This window comes from Mustela lutreola, chromosome 7 (genome assembly GCF_030435805.1).
Source record: "Mustela lutreola isolate mMusLut2 chromosome 7, mMusLut2.pri, whole genome shotgun sequence".
In the NCBI taxonomy this organism is placed as follows: Eukaryota; Metazoa; Chordata; class Mammalia; order Carnivora; family Mustelidae; genus Mustela; species Mustela lutreola.
In genome coordinates this window covers 55,295,958-55,323,137 of record NC_081296.1, presented here as the reverse complement: position 1 = coordinate 55,323,137, position 27,180 = coordinate 55,295,958, and the positions used below count along the sequence as shown (strand labels likewise).

Genomic DNA, 27,180 nt, shown 5'->3' with positions numbered 1-27,180 from the left:
ATCAGCAAGGCAGACTGTCCCCACCCTAGAATGGTCCCCACCTGTTCCCCTGCCACCCCCTAAATCGGGCCTAAAGACCCCAGTCCATAGGACTTTCTTCTTCTGGGTTCCTCATGTTTTAGTCTGTGGCAAGCCAGCAAGGATTCAATGTGGGGGTCCCTCTGAAGCCCAGCGCGGCCCCTACTCACCCTCCGGGGCACGATCATGGAGATGGGCTCGATCAGGCCCTTGAGAGTCACCAGCTTGTAGAAGCGGAATACCTCGCAGGCTGACACGTCCAGCCCGTGCTTGGGCATGACCCCTGTGGACAGGCACAGGCAGCTCCATGGGGTCCCGGGGTGCCCCTGGCAGCGCCCCTCCTCCCTGAGCACTTAAGAGGCAATGACCTATGCACAGGGCAGCAGGGGGGGCTAGGGGCTGGGCTCTGTCCTGGGTCTCAGAGAAGGCCCTCAGGCCAGACCCACCTCACCAAAGGGCTTTAGAATTGGGGTCTTTTGTACCGGAAGGAGCTATTGAAATAGCTGAGTCTATTCCATTCTTTGGATAGATGGAGCTCCTGCTGGTCTAGGGGAAGGGGCTTGCCTCAGGTTACAGATTATGGCTAGGGTAGGGCCACGGAGCCTGTCACCTTCTAAAATAAACAGGCTACCCTAAGCCTCTGTGTTTCTGGTCCTCAGAGAGAAGGAAGGAGAGAGAAACCTTCCCACTTCACCCTCAAGCCTGAGACTGCTGTTCTGTTGTACATCTGGGACTGACAGAGAGTGGGTGTGTGCGCGTGTGCGTGTACTACCTATCCACGTGTGTGCACTAGCCACTGTTCCGAACAGGTCTACTGTATACCTACTGAGAAAACTGAGTGGTGTGGGGTTAGGAACGCAAGCTCTGGGGTTGGACACACCTGATTCTGAGTCCTGACTCTGCCCCTCCCTCTGGCTGGAAGATCTGGGGCAAACCACCACTAGGCCTCTTTGAGCATCAGGCTCCCTGGCTGGTTAGAGGTGGACAGTATGACTCTTCATGAGTCGGTCAGGAGACTGAGCGGGAAGACGCTTGTTGACCGCCTGGCATCATCGTGAGCCCAGATAACATTAGCTTCTTTTTCCAGGATGTGAACCTGAGTTAAGGCTCTCCTTGACTGGAATGGAAGGCTACCCTTCCAGATAAAGGAGTTCTAGGAGCTGGAGGGTAAAACTGTAAAGGTACCCAAGCAGGATTTAGAGCCAGCAGACCCGGTTTTGAATTCTGGCTCGGCCACTTAGGATCTATGTGACTTGCCTGGAGTGAGCTACTCAACCACACTGAAACTATGACAAATGCCTGGCCCTCAATGGATGCTCCACAGTGGCCAGAGGTGGGGGTGGGGGGAGGAGAAAGAGTTCTCCTTGGTTCCTCCCTCCCCCATCTCTCTTCCTCAAGTCTTGCTGACTCTACTTCCTAAACACCTGCATTCATCTCCCCATCTTCCTGTTGCCTCTCCAGTTACCATCCTTTCTAGGCTAGAAGCTCCTAGGGGCCTCCGAACTGGTCTCTCGGCCTCCCTCCTGTCCTTTCCAAGTCCGTTCTCTCTACAGAAGCCAGAGCAACCTTAGACTCACATTCCAGATCACATCATTCTGTCCTATCTCCCTCCTGTCCACCTAAGACAAAGAAAACCCTCCAGCTCATTCCCAGGAAAACCCAAACTCCTTCCCCTGTGTGATGGTTAACTGTATGTGTCTGTGGGCTCAGGTCGCCCTCCCCAGGCTGGATGGCCATCATCCAATCCGCAGATGGTCTGAACAGAACACAGGCAGAGGAAGGAAAGAGTCACTCCTTTTTTTCCTGCCTCACCGTCTGAACTAGGACAGCTCATGTCATCTGCCCTTAGACTGAGATTCACACCATCAACTCCCCTGCTTCTCAGGTCTTTGGTCTTGAACTGAATGATACCACCAGCTTTCCTGGGTCTCCAGGAAGCCAGCAGATCATGGGACTTCTTTTTTTTTTTAAGATTTTATTTATTTATTTGAGAGAGAGAGAGAGCATGAGCAGGAGGAGAAGCAGAGGGAGAGGAAGAAGCAGATTCCCTGCTGAAAGGATCCTGGGATCATGACCTGAGTCAGAAGCAGACACTTAACCAACTGAGCCATCCAGGCGCCCCAATCATGGGACTTCTCAGCCTTCATAATTGTGTGAGCCAGTTCCTCATAAATCCATGTATATGTATTTATGTTTTATATATATAACATATTATATATATTTCTGTTTCTCTGGAGACCCCGTCACGAATACATCCTTCTAATCCATCCCATGGCATCTGGTCCCTGCCCTCAGCTCCAGATTCACATCCTAACTCTCTCCCCATCTTCTGCTATATTACAGAGCCTATACTTAGTCACACTGACCTCCATTCTGTTTCTAGAACATGCCAGGCTCCTTCTTGCCACAGACACTTTGCATTGACTGTTCCTCCTGCTGGCCCTACTCTTCCCTCTTCCTGCCTTTCAGATCTCAGCTTAAAAGGCCACACCCACAGCCAGGCCTTCCCGGACCACCAGGTCCCAAATAGCCTTGGTCACTCTCTGTTCTATTGCCTTATTTGAATCTCTGCCTAGAATTTATGACCATCCCGGTCATAAATTCCTTCTTTATTTGTTTATTTTCTGTCTCCCTTTAGTGGAATATGAGCCCCACAAGAGAAAGGCTGGGTTCTGTATTATTTACCACTGTGTCTAGTGGCAGCGACCTGGTAAGTGTTTGTTGCATGACTATGTGAAAGAGCAGGAGGAACAGATGCTCTGCCAGGTGCTCTATCCAAGCTTGACAACAGCCTTACCTAAAAGGCTGATTTTCCCTATTTTACAGATGGAGAAACTGAGCCTCAGAAGGGTGAGGTATACAGTTGAATCCGAATGTAAACTTAGGTCTGATTCCAAAGTCCAGGCTGCTTTTTATTCTACTCGATGAAGAGGTGACAGTGAGGAGGTGGAGATGACGGAGGTGGGGAAGGCTGAAGTCACTGGGACCTCAGGTATATCTCTGGGCCACCATCTTGCTGTCAGTCACTGAGGTGGATCCTTGGGCCCTTCCAGTACTGATGACCTGGGAAGCTGGCTCTCAGGTCCTATCCATAACACCACACCCCCAGAGGGAACAAGCCAGACCCGGGCTCCAAGGGAAGGAGGGAATGCAAAAGAAAGAAAAGGAAGTTGGAAGAAACTTCTTCCAACTGGGTGATTCCGACCCCGAACAGGGAATTGCTGAATGATATGTGATGCCAGTGTTCATTGATAGGAATGAACTTTTGCTGCAAGCCTTACTGGAATGTGGGGTGTGAAGAACATCTCACCCCTGACCTCACTCAGTTACGACGTTCCATCAATCCTGGGCCCTCTGGGGAGACTGGGGGAGGCAGTGATGGGGACCCATAGCCAAACGTCCAGTCTCTCGTTCTACGGTATCATAGCGCGGGAAACCTCTGGACCCATCCTTACCTAGGCCTTTCTGCGGGGCTGGGGAGCGGAACTCCATGAGGTAACTCAAGAAGGGCTTCTCAGTGCTGATCTCGTAGTACCGGATATTTCCGTCTCCCTGGGGGGAGGGGGAGAGGGAAGCAGGTAAGGAGAGTGAGGGGTGGTCCCAAGGTCTGCTGAAGACGCCTCGGATGTGTCTCAGGGGTGGTCAAAAGACCAGGGAGACCTGGCCTCTAGACCCGGGGCTGGCCACCACAGGGCACTGAGAGGGGTGAGGGGGTTGGGGCGCCATGTGTGGAGACAGCACTTCTGATACATGAGGCCACATTTGCCAAAGGGTGCCTGTCAGGCGCCTCAAATGCCCCCACGAGTCACTGTCCTCTACACTTCTGGCTCTGATCCTTATTCCGGTGTAAACCCTACCCCAGTGCTCCTCTGAAGTCATTCCCAGACACTGACCCTTCAGTAGGAATGAATGGCAGACCCGAGGGCAGGTTTGGAAGGCAGGGAGTGAGAGCCTGAGGGGAAGACCAGAGAGGATAGCCTGGCTCTCCTTAGGGGGCAGGGCAGGAGCAGGGGCACAATGGGGGTGGGGTCTCCCACAGGCTGCCCCTGTCTCCCACCCCCCATCTTCTACTACCTTTCCAGCCAGGTAGAGCATGTGGGTATCAGCATCGTAGAAGGGGAACAGGAGGCCTGACAGCCCATCAATTTCCTCCTCGATCAGGGGCATGGACAGGTCCTCCTGTGGGGGGTGGGTAAAGACTGGTATCAGCTTATGTCCAGGCAGGATGGCACCTTACCTTCCCCAACCCCAGCAAAACCCCCAGAGTGACCACCCTTCTGTGTCACCATCCAACGTCCCCATGGCTGACCTGGTCCCAGAGGGCGATTTGTCTTGTGTTCCACCTGGAGACCCCTGTCGTGAGAAGCCGTTTCATGTTTCCCAGGAACACCACCCGGTTCACTCTGTGGTTTTTACAGTTTGCCTCCTGGCGGGGACAGAGAGAGCTGGTAATTCAGGGCCCCAGATGCTAGAGAACTGCAGTGGGCTGAATGGGGTTCCCAAAAGATAGGTTCAGGCATTCATCCCTGGAGCCTGTGAGGGGTCCTTAACTGCCTTGCATTAGACAAGTGGGCCCCAAAGGTCATCACGAGCCTCCTTGTGAGAGGTAAGAAAAAGGGAGGCGCTGCTGACACACAGAGGAGGTGATGTGACTCCAGAAGCAGAGACTGGAGTGAATGTGGCTGCAGGCTGTAGGAGGCGAGGAAGGGCTCTCTCCAGGACCCTCCAGAGGGAGTGCAGCCTTGACTTTGGACTGCTGGTCTCCGGAACTGCAAGGGAAGCATTGCTGTATTGCTGCATTGCTGTAAGCCACTGATGGGGGCGCGAGACGACACTTATGCAGGTGCCACGGAGCAAAGGGGCCCTGGGGCCAGGAATCCAGTCCTCTCTGCAGCGGGGGTGGGGTGGGGGGATGGGAAGGGAGAGCAAACGTCAGCTGCACCAGGTGCTCCCAGCGAGGTCTCTCCTCCAAGCCTCACGACGGTACCTGCTGGAGGGGACCTCTGAGGTTGAGGGTGAAGCTCAGGAGCACAGGGGCCTCCCTGGGTCACTGCTCCACTACGTGCTTCACTTGGGGCTTCTTCTAACAGGGCTATCCTCCGCCTCCTTTCCCCCCTGCCTCTCAGTTCATGACCCTTCCTCCTCCTCCTAACGCATAACAGTCCTTTGCTGGGATGAGTCAGCATCAGGTCGGAAACCAGAGGCTGGTGGAGGAGCAGCTCGGAGACCCAGGCTGGCGTCACTTCCGGTGCTGCCCAAGGAGGGTGGTACCCAGGAGGGCCACCTCCACGACCTGTGTCATGTCTGTGGGGTGGAGCTTGGGTTCTCTGTTCCTCTGCTCAGCGCAGGCTCTGGAGGCCACTGGCTGGGCTCGAATGCTAGCCCCAGCTGTAAGGAGCTTCCATCTCAAACCCTCTCCAAGCCTCGGTTCCCCAGTGTGGGAAGCAGGGAAGAGTAGTTGTGCCCACCTTAGCAGGCTGGCAGGAGGATTCAGGGACACAGCGAGCTCGGTGTCAATGCTGCTGGGTACTAATGATGCTAATAACTCTGAGTGTTATTATCTATAATGGTAAGTAGTTGATGATTTTCTGCTCCAGCAATTTCTGACTCTTCTAAGATAAACAGCACCAGGTCAAGCATCAATCCTTTCTCGAGGAGGAGATAAACCTCACATTTGGTTCAAAATTTCCACCCCACCTAGCCCTGTGACTACACCGCAGGTGCTCAGGAAGTGTTTGTTTCTTACTCCCAAATGGCATCTAATCCCTTCCCCGCAGTCAAGATCCAGGAGACCCAGTGACCAAGCTGGAGCCAAATTCACCAGCAGCCTCCCCACTTGGAGCTGTCCCTGGGGCCCGTGCCCTGACCCATCTCCCTCAGGCTTGTCCCACGCAGGTGGCTGGGCATCGAGTCCAAAGCCCCCTCCTCCTGGGCCCATGATGGGGTTTGGGTAACACCTGGGATTTGTGTGCTGAAAGGTGTCACCTGTGCTGTCCCTGAAGAAAGCCAGAAGAATCCCATCTAGGAAGAGGAGTACGTTGGGGATGAGAAAGGGTACCGAGCTCCCTCCCCACCCAGACCAAGGCAGGGTCCCTGTGAGTTGAGAAGAACCCAGAACACAGGGGCTGGTCCACAGAGGTGCAGGGCAGGTGCATGGGAGAAGGGGAGCCGGCACAGCCGTTTCCTCTAGGCCTGATCGAAAGCCACGGCCCAGATCCCAACATCTTCCCTTCCCCTCAAAGACTGTGGGGCTTCACCTGCAGGACACGGCCGGAGCGGGGCTCAATCACGCGAAGCTTCTTGTCCTTGCACGTGGTGGTGAGCAGACTGCCGTCTGTGTTGAAGGACATGCAGAGGATCACGTCTGAGTGGCAGTCTATCATCTTCACGGGCTCACCCACGTCCAGGTTCCAGATGAGGACCTGCGAGGGTGGGCATGCCAGAGGCGTCTGTCCCCGGTCTGCCCCCCGAGGGTCCTGGGAGAGACGCCCCATGGGGGGTTGGGGTGTGCTGGGAGGCAGGACAGGAGCATGAAACTCTGTATCGAAGGCTGAGGCTCCTCGTCCGGCAAATCCTCTACCGTCCCTTGGCAGAGCCCAGCCCCAGCCTGGGGAGCAGCTCGGTTTCTGCTACTAGGGAGAAGGATTAAAGTCCCTGGCCAGGGTCCCGAGGTCGGCATACCTCTTTTGAGGGCTCGCCATTCTCCTTCCTCCAGCAACTTTGGTTGCTCCTTTTTCCTACCAAGAGGGCAGTAGCCACTTCTAGATTTAAGAAGTGGCTCTGGAGAGGGTCTGGGCATGGAGTGGGCATTCTCTTCTAATCTCTTAGGGCTAAAGGAGCCAGAGAGGTGGCCGCTGTGGACCCCAAGAAGGACAGGGTACCCCGAAGATGCCCAGCCCTGTGGAATGAATGAATGAATGGATGAACGGAAAGATAGAACGACGTTGGTCTACAAGTTCAGGAGAGTAACAGTGATCCTTACAGATGGCTCCTAAGGAGATCCCCACCAGCAGCGCCCCCCTCCCCTCAACCCTGCACTGAGCTGCTCTGGCCACAGTGGCTGCCGGGCTGCTCACCTTGTAGTCATAGCCGGCACTGAACAGGATGTTGTTGGTGGTGGGGTGCCACTCAACCAGCCCCACACGCCGGCTGTGCCCGTACAGCTCCAGGAGAGCCTCAGTCATGTTCCGCTTCAAACCCCCCTCAGGGATCTCCCAGATCCGCACCTGCAGAGGGGGACGGGGAGCCAAGATGAGACTGGGTGGGCAAAGGCCAGGGGAAGCCCCTGCCAGCCCTCTCCCTCAGACCCCAGGCTCCTCCAGATCTGCGTCATGGGGCACTCCCTGGTCGGTCAGGTGGGCAGAGCCTGACTTCCCGGGGGAAGCTCCAAAGTGCCCGGCACACACTAAGCAGCTTTTGGTGAGCATCGTATTAAGTCTGCTTCCCTTCCCACGCCCTTCTAAGAGCTCTGATCTCAGCCTCAGCAGCTCTCTTGGTTTCACACGGTCCTGCCGCTCACTCTGCTCCTCACCAAGGAGAACTCTAGAGCCCTGGAAAACCCATCTGGGAGGCTGGGAGGCCCAGAGTCTCTCCCGAGAGGTGAGGCTCCAAGGGCTGGAGACCATCTGATGTTTGGAGCCTATACTAGGAGGATGGGCAGAGCCTGGACACAGCCGTGATCGGCAGTCTTGTGGAAGCTCGTAAAGAAGCAGAGAGAGGGGCACCTGGGGGCTCAATCAGTTAAGCATCTGCCTTCCGGCTCAGGGCCTGATCTCTGGGTCCTGGGATGAAGCCCCAAGTTGGGTTCCATGCTCAGTGGGGAGTCTGCTTCTCCCACAGCCCCTCCCTCTGCCTCTCCCCTTTGCTCATGCTCTCCCAAATGAATAAATAAAATCTTAAAAAGAGGGGGGCAGCCGAAAGAGATGATGAGTTGAAGGACACAGGGAGGAGCAGAGAGCAGAGACCATGCGGCCCCAGAGAGAGAGTGCGCAGCCTCTCTGCCATCCTTGAGTACCTCCCGGATCACTGACATCAGCCCCATGGGTTTCCACCTCCCTGGGGCCAAATGTACTCTGCCTAGTTGCAACTGTTTCATCCACAGATGGGAGAAGAACCCTCTTTGCCTAGCCTTGCCTCCTGGTGGAATAAAATGAGATGCTGGGTGCCTAAGCTTGTCACCTGTGACGTGCTCGTGAGACCTAAGGAATTCTAATCCTTTCTATAATCATTGTCATCACGAATGCTATTGATTATGCCCTGACCAGAAAGGAAAGAGCGTGCGTCTCTACAGCATAGGGCATCCTTGAAGCAAATCGTTTGAAAATCTGAACTCCATCCTTGCCAGTAAGGAGAAAAACTGGAAAAACAGCTTTGAGATACCATTTATAATTTTCTAAAGTAGCCAACTGGGAGGTGGGGTGGGGGAGAGCCCATGCTGGCAAGATTGTACTGGAACTGGTGGATGAAATGGGCGTTGGTAGCATTATAAATCAGAGTCACTCTTTTGGAAGCAATCTGGCAATCTTTAGCAGGAACCATGAAGACATTTATGTCATATTCCTTGATGTGGTAATTTCACTCTAAAAATCCGATAGAAGCAAAAATCTCCGTGCAGGAAGGTGTTCACCACCACGTGGAAAATTTAGAAATATTAAAGTGACCAACATTAGGGGAACAATTTAATATGTTATATTATTATGCAATATTGGCTGTTTGGTGATCATTCTGAAGCCTATGAATAAACGTGGAACTCTAAGAGCAGTCCTCGGAACAGGGGGGATGGCTGGGAACTGGGGGTGCCCCCGAGGCGATTCCTGTGGTGGTTTCCCTTCTTGTTGTGTTCCCCAAAGACCCAGCTCTGCTCATCGAGACACAGGAGGTATCAGGGTGAGAAAGGCAAGTTCAATCAAAGTTTGGGGTCACCCTTCAGTGAACCCTTCTCCATTTAAAAAACATAGCCATGGGGTGCCTGGGTGGCTCAGTGGGTTAAGCCTCTGCCTTCGGTTCAGGTCATGATCTCAGGGTCCTGGGATCGAGCCCCGCATCGCATCGGGCTTTCTGCTCAGCAGGGAGCCTGCTTCTCTCTCTCTCTCTCTCTGCCTGCCTCTCTGCCTATTTGTGGTCTCTGTCTGTCAAATAAATAAAATCTTAAAAAAAAAAAAAACCCAAAACCAAACATGGTCAAGAAAAAGTTTATAATTAGGGGGCAGTTTAAAATATGTTTTTGACAGTGCAGTCCCCTGTGGTTGCTGCAGTTCTCCACAGAGAGCTGGTGGCTGGGGGAGGGTTGGGGGAGCAAGGTGACACAGAGGGGACCCAGCAGGACCCATGGTTTTCCCTCAGCGGGCCCTGTACAATGGCATTCCGAGATGAGGTCTGATCTGGAAGTGGAGGAGAGGTTGGGACAGGGACCCGTGTAGATGACTGTGTAGTCACCAAGAGTCCTCTTGCTCCCCATGCACTAGAGGAAAATAACCCCTGAAGAGAGGAGACCAATGGTCTGGTGGGACATGCACACGGGGACACACGCCCGCGTTGCACACACCCTCCCCTGCCACCACTTCTTTCTCTTCTACCCAAAAGAAAGTTGTTAGTTTACATGTATTCTTCTGGAACTTGCTTTTCTCCTGTAATAGGTAGTAAGCATCTTTCCACCCTGGTACCCCTGGATTGACCTTCTCTTAGTGAGAAGCCAGAGGGACATCTGTTGCCTGACTCTGCCATGATGACTTAACCACTCTCCATTTACAGACACCCAGGATCTGCCTTTTTCCTTTGTCCCTCTTACAAGTTACTCTATGCAGAACAGCCCTGTAATACGAGTTTGGGTGCCAATACTCCTGTAGGGCGTGTGCCTCCAAGTGGCTTCATTTTTTACTAGTTACTGTGAGACTGTCCCCAAAGCTGTCCCAGTTTTCGCCAACAGAGTCTGAGAGTGCCTCTTTACCCACGGCTCCAACTATGCCTTCAGAAATAGACTTCTGCCCACCCAACAGGTTGAGAGTGCCATCTCACTACCCGGGTTTGCATTTCTTTGCTTCCCAGAACTACTCGGCATCATTTTCTATGTTCCTTGTTGGCACTCGAGGAGGGAGCTCTAGAAGTCTTTGGACTCTAGAGGATGATACTTTGTGGGTCAGAGTGACAGGCTTGTGTGGAAGCGTTTGGGGTTGAGAACACCTTCTACTGTAGCTTGAGGACAGCTGACAAGTGTGTACCCATGAACACCGAGGCAGTCGGTGCCGAAATGTTGACTGAGGCAGGAGAGCGGCCTCTGGACTTGGAGAAAGATCTCCGAAACAGAGAGGAGAGCCTGATTCCTTCCACACTCCTTTCTGTGAGCCAGACTCCTGCTAGCCACAGGGGTCTCGCTGAGTCGGCTGTGCCGCTCTTGAGCAGGGAACCCATAGGCACAGAGCTGGAGGGGCTTTGAATCCAGTCTTCTGGGGGTGGGGGGAGGTCAAGGGTGGGAGGGTCCGGGAAAAGCAAGGCTGGAAGATATCATGTTGGCTTAAGCTTGAAAAGAGAGCTAGGCAGGCGGGGGCGGGGGGGGGGGAGTGGGGGGGGCGCTGGGGAGGGGGAAGGAGACGGAGAAAGGAGCAGCTCACTTGGGTTTGGGCACGGTGGGTGGGGAAAGTGCAGGTGGGTCAGCCTGAGGGGTGTGGAGCAGGCTGGCAGGTAGCAGAGGAGGCCGGAAGCCATTGTGTGTCCCACCGGGTCACCGAGGCCTTGAGCAAGTCTCAGGAAAAACCCTTCCCCTCCCAACAGCCTAATTCCTGAGTGTCCAGCTAACTGAGGCACATCATCCCTGGGTAATGTCCCCATGCCAGGAGAAGGCAGAGGCACAAGGGAAACTGAAGTGAGGGTCCACTCAGGCTCTAAGCCCCCTCACTGGCTGGATGACCCGGGAACACCAGGTGACCTCTCTGAGGCTCAGGTTCCTTGTCCAGACAACCAACAGAGATATGCCCACCATTTAGAGGCGTGTAGGTTAAACTAAACTGGGCTTCATGTCCTTGTGAGTTGGAGGCTTTCTAGCCAGATAAGCTGACTCGTTAGGAAGACAGCTCTGCCCAGGAACCCAAGGGCTAAGCCAAGGGGCTGGGGAGGGTGGGCTGCGTCTGTGCCCTGGTTCAGGCTCTGAACTGAATCCAAGTCTCAGGGAGCAGAGGCCCACAGCGGGAAGCCCAAAGAGCCATTTTCACCAAGAACTGTTAGATGTATGATCTACTGCTACAGCAAATAGTTGGCCATAGGCACTCCGAGGAGGAGCTGGAGTTCCCAGTGGGCCTAAGTAGCTGGAAAAGGAATTCCAGTCCCTCCGCATTCAAGGGATTTGTTTGAAGCAAAGAGAGGATGGGTGTGGGAAGAGCCCTGTGGATCTGCTCAGAGGCTGCTTCAACAGGAAACTTGATAGGGCCAGACAAACCGGATTTCTGGAAGGAAGGGGTGGAGAACTGTGGCAAAACGCTCCCTCTAGCAAACCAGCAGGGCCCCTTCTCAGGTCCCTGGGTCAAAGTCAATCCAACAAAATATGCTCCGTGTCTGCCGGGGTCCCACATACTAGATGCAAAGCAACTCACAGTTTCGTGGGGGGAGACAGCAGACTGCGTAGACAAGACTAAGGCAAGATGGCTGATAAGAACGGTTAATAAAACTACAAAACCAGGGACTCCTGGGTGGCTCAGTCGGCTGGGCGGCTGCTTTCGGCCCAGGTCATGATCCCAGTGTCCTGGGATCGAGTCCCGCATCGGGCTCCTTGCTTGGCGGGGAGCCTGCTTCTCCCCCAGCCTCTGCTGCCACTCTGCCTGCCTGTGCGTGCTCTCTCCTCGCTCGCACTCTCTCTCTCTGACAAATAAATAAATAAATAATCTTAAAAAACAAACCAACCAACCCCCCCCCCCAAAAAAAAACCTAAAAAACCAAGTGTCTCTGCCCTTGGGGAGGGGTCAACAACGTGAGAGCTTTGCAGGCTGACAAACTCTGTTCAAATCCAGGCCCTGACAGGCAGCCAAGGCCTCCCTTCTCCCCTGGATTGAACCTGACACCTTGGCCCTGTTATTCCTGTTTATCTATCCCCCCAAAGAGAGCATCTCCCCAGCGCGGGGTGTCTAGACATCACCCTTCTGGGGGCACTGACAACCTGCCAAGCCATCACACTGGACAGCTGACTCTTCCATACAGGGGTAGGATCTTCTAAGCCCTACCTTGGCCTTCCGTGCAAGGAACAGGGCCTGACAAATCCCTTTGGAACTGGAACCAATGGAAGAAACCTAGAAGCCCAGAAACCTTGCCATCACCTCAGCAGCCGGCTCGGCAGTGAGTCAGCCCCCCGACTTGGAGGGAGCCCGCCAGTCCTGACTCTGGCCGGTGGTGAGCTGGGTAGACGGGGATTCACCCCTGTACTCCTGGTTTAGAAGGGGTGGGGGATTTCTCTCTTGGATTTTGAGGTTCACCATTCAGCTTAGTCCTTCTTTTGGAAACCAGTGACCGAAGACCTATGTAGGGCTCAAAGAGCAAAGACTGAAAAGCAGTGGAAGGAGCCCCGGGTGTCTGACTCCAGCTCGCTGACTCCCCAGGGGCCCTAGAGTTCTCAGTAGACAAGAAACACAAACGATTGTGTATTCATTCGGCTCTGATGCTAAGTCCAATACGAGCTCCATTTGACAGGAGGGCAACCTGTGCCCAGAGAGGTAGAGAAACCGGTTCAAGGTCACAGGCCTGGGAAGTGGCAGAACCTATAGACCCATGGACTCCTGAGCCCAGCAGCTGCTTAAGGACAGAGGCACACTGCTACTTGCTCCGCAGTCCCAGGTCTGTGGGTGAGGCCTTGTCAGCCTCTCTGGGGCCACTGTCCTTCTGTCTCTGAAAGGGGCATGGTTCCAGTTCTAAGCGGTATCGGTTCTCTAGTGTGCATATGCGTGTGTGTGTGTGTGTGTGTGTCTAGAAGAGAAGGGCAGGGTGGTGGGTGGTTTCTGGCTGCTTCCTGCACGGCTGACATCCTGCCCCATCCCACTCCCAGTTCGCTGGGGAGGGGCATGCTCTCTGGGAGGTGGGGGTGGGCTGGGAGGGCAGCCTTGGATAAAGAGTGGAGGAAAAGCTGCTGAGCTCAGTCCACCAGGGAGAGGGGCCTGCCTCCCTCTCCCCTCTGGGACCACTCATTCCCTCTCCTTAGATGTCAGAAACTTCTCCCTTTCTCTGCAGCTGCTGGCCCTCTGGGAAGGCTAGGAACACGCGGCTGGAAGCCCGTAGAGCCTTCCCTGCCGCCTGCCATCCACCCTCTCTAGCTGCTGCAGAAGCTATAAAAAGCACAGCCGTTCAACAATAGGTGACATCACCCAGTGGCGGAAAGAACTGGATTCTGCCAGATGCCAGGGAGAGTTATGGCCTCTACCTTTCCCACAGGACAGGAACCCACTGGGAAAGGGCACGGGTATGTGCCCCTGGAGCCCTGGGGGGATGGGGTCAGACTCCTGAGGCCCTCCTCATGCTCTGAGGAGGGGAGGGCATGGGGCATGGATCTCCCTGGAGGTTTTCCAGGGGTGGGGGGTATGGGAAAGGAGCTGGGGAGCAGGGAGGGCTTGCTGGCTCCATTCAATGTCCAGGCAGAGGGCAGTGGAGGGGTGGGGGTGGGCAGGGACATGGAGACCTGGGCCACACCCACTTCAACAGCGACTCCCCAGCCCCCATGAGGAGCACGGTGCCTGTCACTTTGTTCTGCTGACTGACCTCAGCCTGGTTCTGGATATCATGTCTGCTGGGCAGTAAGCTGACCATTTGGGCCAGCATGGGTTGAGGGAGGCCGTCTCAGGGGCTTGCCCCTGAGGCGCTCTGAGGGCAGTAGGGTTGTCAGTCCCAACAGCACTGGTGGTGTGGACAGGCCTCCTCACCTGAGCTGGGGGAGCTGCAGGCTCCTTCCCCTTCTGTGCCACCCCTCCCAGGCCCTGCAGAGGATGCCTGCCCCCGCCGTGTGCCCTTGGTGAGTGTGCAGGCTGGGCCGTGCTCGGAGAAGCCTCAGAGACGTCGATACTGGGTGGTGGATGGACCCAAGCTGCCAGCCCTGCGCAACTGCGCCTCAGTTCTCTTACCTGGAAACCCAGGACCATTGGTGAGGAGCTGAGGGGTCCTGGCCCTTCCCGTGGGACAGCAAGCCTCAAGGACCTTCTCCAGGAGAGGTACTCCAGCCTGGGGGCCTGTTAGCTCCACTGGCCCCTAGGCCGGATGAGATCTAATAGGGCTAAGCAGGGCTCCAAGCTGCTGCCTAAGGACCAGCTGGACCAGCGGCCAGAGCCACAGCTTGGTTCCTTTCTGGACCAAAGACTTAATCCCCTTCTCTCTGGCTCTATGGCCCCCGGCCAGCCCTCCCTGCTGTGCCCCCAGGCCTGGGGTCCTTTCCCTTCATCTCCTACCCCTGCCAGCCATGCTCCTCCCCAGGTAACGCCCTCCTCTTGGCCGACCCCCACCCTGGCCCATTAGCTCCCCTTCCCTGATCCCCTACATATGTCGAGATCCTGCCCCCTAAGCAGGAGTGAGAGTATTGGGAGGTGGGGTGTCTGGGAGGTGACAAAGTCATGAGGTAGAACCCTCAGGAACGGGATTAGTGCCCTTACCAGAGAGTTTCCAGAGAGACCCCACACCCTCCTGCTGCCACGTGAACATAAGACAAAAACAAGGCCCTCCCTGACCATGCTGGCTCCTGATCTCAGACTTCTGCCTCCAGAACTGGAAACAGTGAACACCTGCTGTTTACAAGCCCCCCCAGCCTGGTGTTTTGTTACAGAGGCTTGGGGGCTGAGACCCTCCCCCAAGGCCTGTGCCCTCTCCCCTGGCCTCCCTCCACCCATTCTCTGCCAGCAGCCTTGCTTCCCCAGGGCTCAGCTTTCTCGAATTCCCTCCCCACAACACGAATCCCACTTCCCCGAGCGCGAGCCCTCATCTGACCTCCACGGCCACAGTGACTTCAGTCTGTGCAGACCTTCAGCACGTGGCGTGTGATCCTACCCTTCTACCGGTAGTGTTTCTGGAGAAACTCCTCACTGCCACTGGCACATCTCACCACTGCTGTGACACGGAGGTGCAAAACTGAGGCCCAGAGAGGAGTCACCTTGGTCACCCAGCTGGCAAGTGGGTAAGCTGAGATTTCATCCCGATCTGTGAGATCCCACAGCCGAGATCCGTTTGAAGAAGGCCACCCCCGGGAGCGCGGGAGGGCACACTGCCGTCCCCCCGTCAGTGGGTGGCTTATCTGTCCCTCCCTTCATCGAGCTGCCCGCTGCTCGTCTCCTTCCCTGCTGGCTGCCCTGCTGAGAGGGCCAGGGGCTTCTAGCCTGGACCGTGGGGTTTGGTGTCCTGACGAGGCTTGGTGGAGCAGGGAGAGCAGGGCTGGGTGGCCAGCAGCCCTCCTGTACTTTCTAGCCTGGCCTTGCCTGACCCTCAGCGTGTGGGTGGCAGTGGCCGTGAGGACCAACGACACTCCAGCTCAGAGTGGAGGAGCTTGGTATGAGGGAGAGCATGTCTGCTTCCTCATGGCTGGGGACAGGGGCCCAGCACCTCGGCAGGCAGAGACGGAGCCGGCTGTGGTCACCACACACCTCCTTGAGCTCCCGGCGCCCCAAAGATAGGACTGGCCGCTCCCCCACCTGCCATCTCTCCCTCTGGGCCCCTCTGCTCTCAGCCCCGACCGCTGCACCCTCCAAACCCCAAGCTCCAGTGGCATCCTGCCCAGCCCAGGAAGGGCAGGAGGGAAAGCACGGACAGGGAGGAAGGTCTTCTCTTGAGATGAGCGCTGAATCACATCCCTAAACTTCGTGTTTTAATTCTCACCTACAAAATCAACACCTCCAAAATATATCACACTAAAGGCACAAGATCTGTCAAATATTCATGGATTCACTCTCTCGGTCCTTTTCCTAACTCCCTCCCCATCCTGGGCCTGGCTGGAAAGATGAAAAGAAGACAGAAGAAGGGCAAAGGTAGGAGAAAGAGAGGAGTTTAGGAAAGGGAGGCCTCCAGGAGAAAGCAGGGAGGAGCCCCCTGGGGGTCCACTCTCGTTGGGGATCACCCCTCCTGCTCACCGATGTGTCCTCTGAGCACGAGGCAATGATGTTGTCAATGAATGGGTTCCACTTGATGTCCAGCACGTTGCCTTGGTGACCACAGACCTTGGGGTAGTTGGGTTCAATCCTGCCCGTCTGCCAAGGAGAAAGAGAGGGAGAGAGAAGAGGATTAGTTTGATTGTCCTAGGGTGACCCTGAAAGGAGAGCCTTTATTGTGGGCTTCTAAACTGGACTGGAAGGTCCCCAGGACCTCCCATTGTCCTATTCACCTTTGCATCCTTGCCTCAGGCTGGTCCAAATTGTTCTGTGGCTGTGTTCTCCCCAACACTGAATGGTAATGGGGAAGGGGATACACAGCAGAGCGATAAGGCAGGTCTGCTGTTAGTCCACATGAGTTCTTTGTGCAAATCAGGAAAAGGTACCCCTTCCTCAAGTAAAAAAGCTTAAAGATGCTCTTATTCGCCTGAACAACCAAAGCCTAGTGGGCAGCAGTCCTGGCAGCCTACATCTCCAGACATGGGGGCATGTGTACTCTCCCCAGTGTCCATAGTCTCCCCCCTGCCCTCCAGGGGAGGATGTCCTTCCTGCTGCTCCAGGAGTCAGCAAAGAGGCCTGAGTCTCTGGGTCCACCTGAACGCCATCACGTAAGTCACTCTGCCTACGATGTGAACAATGCCGCTGCTAGATATGGAGCCTTGTTCAGTGTGCATCTTAAACAGCTGTACACAGTGCCACGTGTTTCAAAGCATGGTCTATGGAGGCACACAGGCCTGTGTTTGAGTTACAGCTCGGCTGCCTTTTAGCTGCGTGGCCGTGAGAAAGTCAGTGAAGTTCTGTGAGCTTCAGTTTCCTCATTTTTTGAAATGAGGAGAGTAACACCAGCCTCTGTCTTTGGTGAAGACTGAATGAGCTAATGCTTAGCAAAATGCTTTGTGCGGAGATTATCATTACCGTAAATGCTTAGTATGTGTTAGTAGTAGTATTATCATACAGATTAGATAATAACACCTCCTCCAGGAAGTCTTCCCTGATTCTTCAAGGGGGAAGAGCTCCTGCTCTGTGTGCTCAGAGAATTCGAGGCTTCCTTCTATTACAGACACCATCAGGTGCAATGGCAGCCTGTTTCCATTTGTCTGCGAGGAACTGAGGACAGAATCTGTCTCTTGTCTGACTATCCAGCTCCTCACAAGCCTGGCATATGCTATGTGCTAGGTGCAGGACCTGAAAGGTGATCTTCAAAGGGATGGACTCCACAAAAGATGAAACAAAGAATGTGGGGGAGGGGGAAAGGAAGGGAGGTCCATGTTTAACAAAGGGAAGGAGAATTATAGGCAGAAGCTGTGTTTCCATCCCCAGGACTTTTTTAATGCTAGGTTTGGGGAGCATCTGAGGAAAGAGGGAGGATTTTCCCAGTCACAGCCCATCGGCTGATGGTGGTTAGGTCATTGGAGGTCCCTCAGGCAGGCCATACCTCACCCCCCTTTTTGGCCCCTCAACAGACTAATGAAGAAGAGAATCAATTTTTGCAAAGCCTCTTTGCTTCATGTGCCTTACGCTTCACCAGCACGATGTGGCAAGAGTGATTTCAGAGTGTGTCCTGCTGTAACCTCTCCCCACCCAAGTCCTGCCCGCATCTCTAGCCACTCATTTCCAGATCCTCTGACTTTTTGTGACACAGCAATGGCGAGATGGGTGAAGAAGAAACAGACCCAAGAGCAAATGACAACAGCACAGAGCGTGAGAGATGAAGCAGAGAAACGGGAGAGGGAGCATCGATCGGAGGTGTACAAAGGGGAGTTTCGTTGATGCCATGCATTGTGGGAAAATTACAGAATGGAGGCGAAGGACATCTGGGGAGTACCACCAGCAGTTAGGAATGGGGTCCCCTTTGCCATTCTATGGGGGAAGCAGTTAGAATGATACCTTTACAGTTACCTTTGGGCTGTTGGACTCTTTCTTTAAATGAGACTCTGAGCAGAGACTGAGCCACATGTGCCCATGGCATTTGTCAGGGTTACACGTGACCTTCTTCGACTCTCGCACATCTCAGACTTAGGTCTGAAGAACTTAAGGCCCAGGAAGCTTCAGCCACTTGCCCAAAGTTACCCAGCTGAAAGCAAATCAGGGGTTCCTGCCTAGGTGTGACCCTCAAAGCTGAGCTCTTTGAATCCCACTGGTCCTTTGGGCCAACTCCTCTCCTCCAGCCCTGATTCCCAAGGGTAGATAGGTCCTGCCTTGTCTGCTCCCACAGCTCACACACTCTCTGATGGCACCATCCTTTCCATTTAATCCCAAAGGCTGAACTGTGTGATCCCTGAGCAAAGCTGTGTGCATGATACTTTTGGCTCCCAGCCCAGCCCAGGCATATCTGAAGGGCACTGAATCAGCCAATAGGTGGCCATCAGCTAACAACAGCTTCTGGCCCACAGCCTGTGTGGGTTATGCACTGGAAGGACAGGTTAAGCAACATCCCTGGAACCTATTCAGAACGGAGTGAGGTCAGAGCCCTGCACTGGGGAGGGAATAAGTCTTTTTAAAGACGAGAATGATCCTGATGTAATGTATCCTCCCCCGCGGACCTTGCCTTACACAATGGAAGCATTCCCCAATAGGGTGGGGAGTTATGATTGTCGTGACTGAATCACATTGTTGCTTATGTGAATGGTAACCCCTACCATTGTACAGTGCACAACCTACTTAGCTGTACATGGCAGCCCTCAGGGGAAGAACCCCCTTTCGATGTGGCAGCTCTGCTTTTCCTGTTTTATACTGTAAGGTTCTACATAACATTTTGTTTGAAAGACAAGTTCTACTACTAAGAAAAAATGTCTGAAAACCACTGTTCTATGGAGAAATCAAGTAAATAAAAAAAACACAATTATTAACCCCAGGAAAAAGGTTCTATAAGAAAGCAAATGTAAATCACAGTGATAATGATTTATGTACAATATTTACATAGCTGTAATAATGTAAATCTTGAATATTAATTGAAATAAGAGTTATACTGTAGGGGTGCCTGGGTGGCTCAGTGGGTTAAAGTCTCTGCCTTCAGCTCAGGTCATGATCCCAGGGTCCTGGGATCGAGCCCCGCATTGGGCTGTCTTCTCTGCAGGGAGCCTGCTTCCTCCTCTTTCTCTGCCTGCCTCTCTGCCTACTTGTGATCTCTGTCACATTAATAAATAAAATATTTTTTTAAAAAAAGTTATACTATAGCATACTGGGAGCACAGAGGTATGGAAAGTGTGTGTGTGTGTGTGTGTGTGTGTGTGTGTGTGTGTGTAGTAAGAGGGGAGACTGAGCTGGAAGAGAGCCAGATGCTCATTTTCTATAATAGGAAGTCAACATACAATGTCTAAAATTTAAAAATCTAGACATGGTGGTGAAAGCATGTAATTAAGAAATATGAGGATAAGTGCAAAAGGAAATAGCTAAAAGCCAGGAGCAGAGCTCCATTTGGGGGAATGTAGCGAAGTTGGGGGGGTGGGTACTGAAGTTACAGGCAGTGGTGTGCTGGTAACTGTTTACCTGCTTTTCCAGGAAAAAAAATAAAGGCCCTATTTGGAGCATTTGCCAATTTCCGTGGTGTAAATATTCCCACCAGGCTAACTTCGATATACCAAGGTGATGTCAGCAACAGAAGAGTCAGAAGAGACTCACAACAGTACATGGTTATGTGAAGTTTCTACCACGGATATTATAGACAGCAGTCACCTGGAGAGCACAGAGAGTAATTAAATAGCTAGGGAGTAACGAATTGTTAACACTCAGTACCTTTGTTTTTGATGTCATTTATTTAACCACAAGTTTGCATAACTGAATTTTTAATAATGGCCACGTGTACCAATCAGCTTGCAGAGCTCCTAAAAATGCAGTGAGCGGACTACAGCTCCTCACTTGAACTACAGGCCATTAGCGGCACTAGACCGTTATGAACTCTAGACCATTACTGCTTTGAGAGGCATAAAAATGAAAGAACAAAGAAATAAAATGCAGGTACCAGATGTTCTAAAGGAAGCTTGTTCTGTATTATTTTTATTTAATGTGAACAATCCTCCCCCCAGACCTGCAAATGTCTCTGTTTTCTGTTCTAAGTAGTCTGTGGGGCTGTGACTTGAGTCCAAATCCAGATCTGGTTCATAACTGCTACCCAACACCACCTTCTCTCACTCACTCTCCTCCTGATACACACACCAACACTAATAGCGATCATTAATGTAATCTGATTTAACTCTCATGACAACTTCATCTCACAGCCGAGGGAGCAGGACAACTGCCGAGTTGTCCCTTGGCAGCAGGTGTCCAAGGAGAAGAGTCAGGGTTTTTCAGTGTTTCATAATTGTTAGGATCACTGTGGAGATGGTCATTCCCAGTGTCCCAGTGGTAGGGTGTCAGGGGTCCTGGGGTCTAACCTACCAACTGGTCCTTGAACCTCAAAGACAGCTTCAACCTCAGCAGAGCTGAGGCAGAGATCCTGCTTCCTGGGGTGGGGTGGGGAAGCCCGTTCCTTGGTGTCTAGAATCCTAGAATCCCGACGGAAATCTTTGTGCTCTTGCTGTGGGCCTTAACCTGGAGGCCTCAAAGGACAAATCCGGCCCCCCCTTCAGTGAGACGGGCCTTCAACTTCAAATGCTGGTCTGCAGCTGTTACATACCTTGAGCCTTCTCAAGGAGGAGCCTGGGGTTTGGGGTGGGGGTGGGGGTCCAGTCATATTTTAAGTACACCTCATCTCCCAGAAGGCAGAGTTTGTAGAAGCCGGGACACAGCTTCTCCACCTTCTCGCAGGTGCATTTTATCCTAGTGTCTCAAGGACTTTTGAAAGGTTCATAGCCTTTGGCTAATAATTCCACTTTGGGAACTTACCCGGGGAATCAATAGAGAAACATAGGAAGACATCACTGCTGTGTCATTTACAATAGAGAATAGTATAATAAATGTCCAACAAGGGGGCACTGCCAAAATGCATTATAGTACACCGATATTAAAGAATATTATGGGGGCGCCTGGGTGGCTCAGTGGGTTAAGCCGCTGCCTTCGGCTCAGGTCATGATCTCAGGGTCCTGGGATCGAGTCCCACATCGGGCTCTCTGATCAGCAGGGGGCCTGCTTCCCTTCCTCTCTCTCTGTGATCTCTTCCCTTCCTCTCTCCTACTGTGATCTCTCTCTGTCAAATAAATAAATAAAATCTTAAAAAAAAAAAAAAGAATATTATGAGGTCACTGAAAATTGTATTTTCAAAGAATATTTAAAGACTTGAGAATTGCTCAAGAGCTTATGTTTAGTGAATCAGTCAGAAGCAAGCTATGTACATTAAATGATCCCTATCTATTAAAAAAACACATAGTTTGTGAGAAAATACATCCAGACGTTAAGAGTGGCGATCTCGGGTGAGCTATATATTCATGGTTTCCAATTCTTCTACGATGAACATTTAAAATAACATCTATCACAAAGATAGATATTATTAAAAATACACACATACCCACTCCACAGCTCTGACAGAAAGATGTTCCTCTCTGGCTGTGGTTAAGTAAGTCCTAAAAAAGTGAGGGGCAGGCTGGTGTCCACCAGATTTACATATTTCAGAAGCTTTGGGTGGGGGACAACATAAATACGTTTGCTCACACAAGTTCTCTACTCCGTTGTTACCCCATGAATTGTTTGGGGGGAAATAGCCTCCCTGAAATGGCATAAAATTCGTATAATGGACTGCAAGCGGGTTTCAGAGAGTGCAGCATGCATGCGGGCCGCCAAAGCCAACCCCCCCCCCCCCGCCCCCGCCCCAGGAAAGGCTGCCTCCAGGAGCCACGAGTGCTCTGGGCCTCTGTCCAGGCTCTACCTGAACCCAGTGAACTGAGAGAGGACCAGATATTTTCAAAACAACCTACACTGCAGCTTCAGCTTCTTAGAATTTCCCACCGCTGCAAAGCTGAATTTTGTACACAGAAGCATTTCTTACCTGGGGAGTCTGCTCAGCCCGGGCGGCAGGGACAGACCCTGAGCCAGAGGTAGAGTTGCCAGACCCCGTTCCAGAAACTCACCTCAGTGGCTGAGTGACCTTGAACTTGGCCCTTGGTCTCTTTGGGCTTCCCAGATTCCCATACCCTGGGCTCTCACCTTTTCTGTTTCTTTGTGGCTGTCCTTTTAACTGTAGGAAGCCAGACCAGGCTGCTGCCTCTCTGGTACCAGGATAGATTGTGGACAGTCACATTAAGTGAGTTATTGGAAAGACGGGCAATGGCCAGACTCACGAAGACAGTGGCAGTGATGGTAACAACAGATCGGTGGACAAGGGCTCACCAACCCCTAAGCCTTGCGCTGAGCAATTAATTTATGTACGTTGTTTTATTTAATTCTTGTAATAACCCTCCAAAGCTTCATGAAATGCTTCTATAACCCTCCAGGGACAATCCATTTTAAGTAGAGGAAGACTGAGCTCCCAGGCTCCCGTGCTGAAGGGGAGGAGTTGCGAGACAGGAAGCTGAAGTTTGCACTTGGGCCTATCCGGGCAGAGGCTCCTCCACTCTGCCACCTCCTGTCCCACATTGGAGGTGAGACACTTGCCTAGGAGAGAGAAACGTGGCCATCGATCCCAAAGTAGGACGTCAGAAGTTCTTGTGAGCTCCTCAGGACGGGCTGGCTGGTGAGTCTGTTGTGAAGCCCCTTGAATTTGCTCTTGGAGAACCCCCTCCCCTCACACAGTTTCTCCCGTCCCTGGCCATTCTCACACTTGGCTACAGTTTAGAATTACCCGGGAAGTTTAAAAAAATCCCAGTGCCCAGGTTTCTCCCCTGTTGATTTCATCGCCACGACTGGGACCGGGGCGCCAGACATCGGTATTTTTTCAGGATTCCCAAGTATTCCAATGGGCAACAGAATTTGGGAGGTCTGAGGGTGGCATTCCGAGCTTCGGTGGGGCAGCTGTTTTTGGCCACCCAGACATGACACTTGTGCTCCGCGCTGTCCCGTGCCTCCCAGAACACCCCATTCGGCTGCTTGCGATCTTCCCTGCTCTCTCTCCTCCAGACGGGAGGTGACACTAACAGAGAGAGAGTCATCATAAAATGGGAAGCGTAGTCCTGGCCCTGGGCCTGAAGGACCTTGCCCCCAGCTCACAGCCCTTGACACTTCACAAAGTACTTCCAGCCTGTGCTCCTAATGAGTATTGCCTGGGGAAGGTGTGACTGGACACAGGAGGACAGTTGTCCCTTGTCACCACATCTGAAATGAAGGCCAGGATGAGTCTGTGCAGGATCGGAGCCCTGGGCACCCCCATGGCCATCTCAGCAGGAGTGAAAGGGGCGTCCCATGCTCCTAAACATGGTGTGCCCCTCACCCCAAGTGTGGGTGCCCCCCCAAAGTAGACCCGATTTGCCAGGGACAATCCCCAACACACATGTGCGTGCACAGACAGTTAGACACAAGTGCATGTACAACCCACATGGTCGTTTGTGTCCAGGCCTCTGACGCTGCTCCCTCCCTCCGTCCCAATCGGAACGCACTGTTCTCATGTCCCGTAGTTCAGGTCTCTGATCTCTCTGGCCAGTTAATCCAATACACGGAAACCTTCTAAGGAGGACACTGGGGGCTAACGGGTCAGTCCATTCCCGCACACAGGTCTTCTATGTGGATACCAAAAGAGCCTTCAGAGAGAGCCTTCTGGGCCCCAGGTACTCTCCTGGGTTTTCAGACTCTCAGGCGGTCTGGGAGGAGATCTAATTTGGATGGAAGGCTTTACTCACGCCAGAGCTTGCAGGATTGTTCTGCAGGATTCTTGAAGTAGGTCCCCGATTTGTCTGCTTGCCTCTAGCGTCCACTCTCTTCAACTCTCTCGCCAATCCATCTTCCGTTCTGTCACTTAGAGACCACCTCTGCTGCAGTAACTCCCCTGCTCCGTAAGATTCAATGGTTCCCTATTGCTTAGATTTGAAAAGCTAAACTCCTTATTCAGACATCAGAGCCATTGTCATCGCAGCTGAGTCCTGCTTGGACAGAGTCCCTCACCCACTGCTGGTACCCCACCAAGGCCACACACAGTTCCATGCCCCTGTCTCCAATGCTCCCGCTACCTAGATGACTTTTGTTCCTGGTTCGTCCTTGCCACGGGGCTGTGAACACCACCAGGTCAGTGACCCTGATAAAGGCATGTCTGGGGCCTTGTTCAGGGCCCAGCTCATAGCAAGAACTCAAGCTGGGTGAATGGGTGCCACCCAGATTCCCACCTCTGGGCCTTTGCTCATGCCGTTCCCTCAGCCCGGACTCCCCTTCCCATTCTTGAGACCTAGAAAATACCATCCAAGGACTAGACAAATGTTCTCTCCCATCCCTATGCTGGGAGATAATTCTGGATCCTGTTCTTGTGACCTTGAGAAACTCTACATCTGGGGCAGAGCTTCTGGGGTAGATTCAGAGTCAAAGGGCAGAGTGTGGGAAAGGGGCCGTGAATGCTCTCAAGTTAGTCATCCGGACAGAGCCGAGCTCATGGCAGGACCTCAGAAAGCCTCCTAACCCCACGGCTTCCTGTTTTGATTTTCCCCCTCATTCTTTTATCTTTGTGTTTTTCAAGATGAAAAGGGTTTGCTGACTTTTCCAGTTAAGATCCCTGGTGTGTTTGTATGGGTGTATGTGTGCATGGGCAGAGGGAGTGGGAAAAGGCTCAGGGGGGTGGGATGGTGGGGGTGGTGGAGAGAGGGTGTTGTTTGGGGAAGAGCAGTGAGGAATCCTGTTTTTCTGGGTGTTTCAGCTCTGGGAGACACACTTCTTCCAGGCTCCAGGAAGAACAGATGATGGGGCCACCTTTGTCCACGGTCCTAGGCAGTATCCTTTTGCAGACCCCATGAGAAGAGAGGAAGAGGCTCCCTGAGTCTGGGATAGGAAGATGTTGAGTGACTCTATGTGTATGCGTACTGGGGAGGCGGGCTTCCTGGGACCTCAGAGTTCATGCCTGTCTCTGCAGTTTCCTGATAACTGGCACCTTTTATAAAACTTTATGCTTAAATACATAAAGAAGATAGGAAAACCCCAAACTGACAAATCTGTTAGGATGTCCTGGGGGTGGGTTTGTGCCCTTGGTTGCTATTAATCTACTGCGGGAAATAAACAGAGAGCCAGACAATTGGTGGGCTGTGCTTTGGTGGAAGAAATATGGGGGAGAGGGGAAGTTATGGGAGCCAGAGGAGGGAAAGTCCTGGAGAGTCTGAAATCAGGAAGGTCTTCCCGGAGGAGGTGCTAAAGATCTAACGGATTGATAGTACACAGCCAGCGGATAGCATGAGGGATGCTTAAGACACAGAGGTCCAGCACCTGCAAAGGCCCAGGTATATTTGGAAAGCCAAGTAAGTGGAGAGAGAAAGACCACAGAGGAAGGCCTAGACCAGAAGGCTGAGGAAGTTGCTGGTCTTGAGAAGGAATCTGGACTCTGTCCCACGGCAATGGGAACCTTTGATGGTTCGGCGCGAGAGAATGTGCCGCAGAGGGACCCAGGAGTGCCCAGCAATTCCTGCAGAGCAAGAACTATGTTACACATGCGTAGGGAACTGAGGGGCTTGGGGAGGGACTCCCAGCCCAGGGAGCAGGTTTCCCGGTATCCCAGGCCTTAAGTGTGATGGGGAAAAGGGTGTGGGGGAGAGACCGCAGAGGGAAGGATCCAAGGCCCAGCATCCCAGAACCCCCATCCTTTCCCAATGTCCCACAGTAGGGAAGGGGTGTGTGGGCAGAAACACCTAAACCGTAACCTGTTGGAACCATGAAAGAATTGGCAAAAATACCAAAGCAAAACTAAAACCAAAAACAACAAACAAAATATGACAAAAATGTAAAACATACAGAAATACAAAATACAAGACAGCTTCTATGCAAATTGTGGGGAAAGACTTATTTTGTTTTATGACGAATAGAAAGGCAAATTTCTAGTCCAGGCAGAAAATTGAAAGAAAAGGAGGGTGCTCACACATGCTCTCAAGGCAGGCAGGGGAGCTCAGAGCCCTGGCCTCTCCCCACTGCCACAGAGCCTCGCTCTCCCAGAAGGAGGGGAGCCCTGGGGACACGAGGCCCGGAGCATCGTGAGGTCAGCCTCTGGCTGTGCAGTCTCTCCCCATTTCTTGGCCCCAAGCAGGCCTCATCCTGTGCGCTCCTCCAAGCCCGGTTGGTGCCTCTCCCCAGGGGCCCTGCTACCGAGAGGGCCCTAGTGGGAACCCACTCCGAATGTGAGAGGGATAGAGGCCTGGATGGGCCTGAGGGGCAACCTAGTCAAAGTCAGGAGCAGCTCTTGGGTCAGTCCTCTGTTTTTGGGCCTGAAGGCCTGAACGTCTAATACACAGGGGCCATCTCCACAGAGACCCCTTGGCCTCAGGACTTCCTGTGTTTTCCAGGGACTACTGCCAAGAATATAAAGATCCTTTCCATTTGCTGTCTGAGCCATGGAAGGAGAGAGAAAGGGACAACTTCTGGCCTGAGGCCCTTGCTGAGACACCCCTGCACATCTCCTGCAGTGTGAAGGGAAGCAACTTCGGGGTTACGGGCTTTTGTCTAGTCCTCTCCTCACCCCCAGGGTTTGGGGAACACCACTGAACCTCCCTGTCCCAGTCCCTAGCCTGGGGGTCTGAGCACTGGGGTTGATGACAGCTGCTCACTGGCTTTGGCCTGGGGCTATTTCCCGCCTCTGTGGGCCTCCGCCTCTTCTTCGGAACCGTGGAAGCCTGTGGTACACCTGCCGCCCGGGGGGCTTCCATCTCTATGGCCATCATTGCTAATGATTCTCTCCATCCTGCCTGAGCCCTGCGCCCCTTCTTGGTGAACAGCAAGGGGACGTCTGAACGTTTTCCGGGGGGCCATGTGACCCTCTGGAGCCCTGACAGCTGTTCACCAAGCCTCAGAGACACGGGGTTGCTCTCAGCATTCAGAGAGGATGCCCAAGGCCTCTGCTAAGTTAGTCCCGGCAAATGCCTTTGCATCTGCCCTTTCCGGACCCACTGTGCCCACACCATCCCCGAGGTGCTCCAGCAGCCTTCCAGTGAGTCTCCTGGGTGCCTGGCTCCTCTGGAACCCTAGTGTGATGTTGGAATTCCATAATTATCCCTTTCATTGTACAGCTCTTCTGGAAACTTCCACG

At 53.1% G+C, this 27,180-nt stretch overlaps 1 protein-coding gene across 2 annotated transcripts in view; it reads right to left on the bottom strand.

The window, feature by feature from the left end:
* The window catches only part of CORO2B (coronin 2B), a 127,575-nt gene that overhangs the window by 5,764 nt on the left and 94,631 nt on the right, over nt 1-27,180 (bottom strand). For both annotated transcript variants that reach the window (XM_059180929.1, XM_059180930.1), the window contains exons 3-9: nt 16,092-16,208; nt 7,095-7,244; nt 6,276-6,440; nt 4,328-4,444; nt 4,093-4,197; nt 3,474-3,570; nt 189-301 (exon numbers count right to left, since the gene is read on the bottom strand). In XM_059180929.1, the coding sequence (XP_059036912.1) occupies nt 189-301; nt 3,474-3,570; nt 4,093-4,197; nt 4,328-4,444; nt 6,276-6,440; nt 7,095-7,244; nt 16,092-16,208 (864 nt within the window). The remainder of the gene's footprint in view (nt 1-188; nt 302-3,473; nt 3,571-4,092; nt 4,198-4,327; nt 4,445-6,275; nt 6,441-7,094; nt 7,245-16,091; nt 16,209-27,180) is intronic.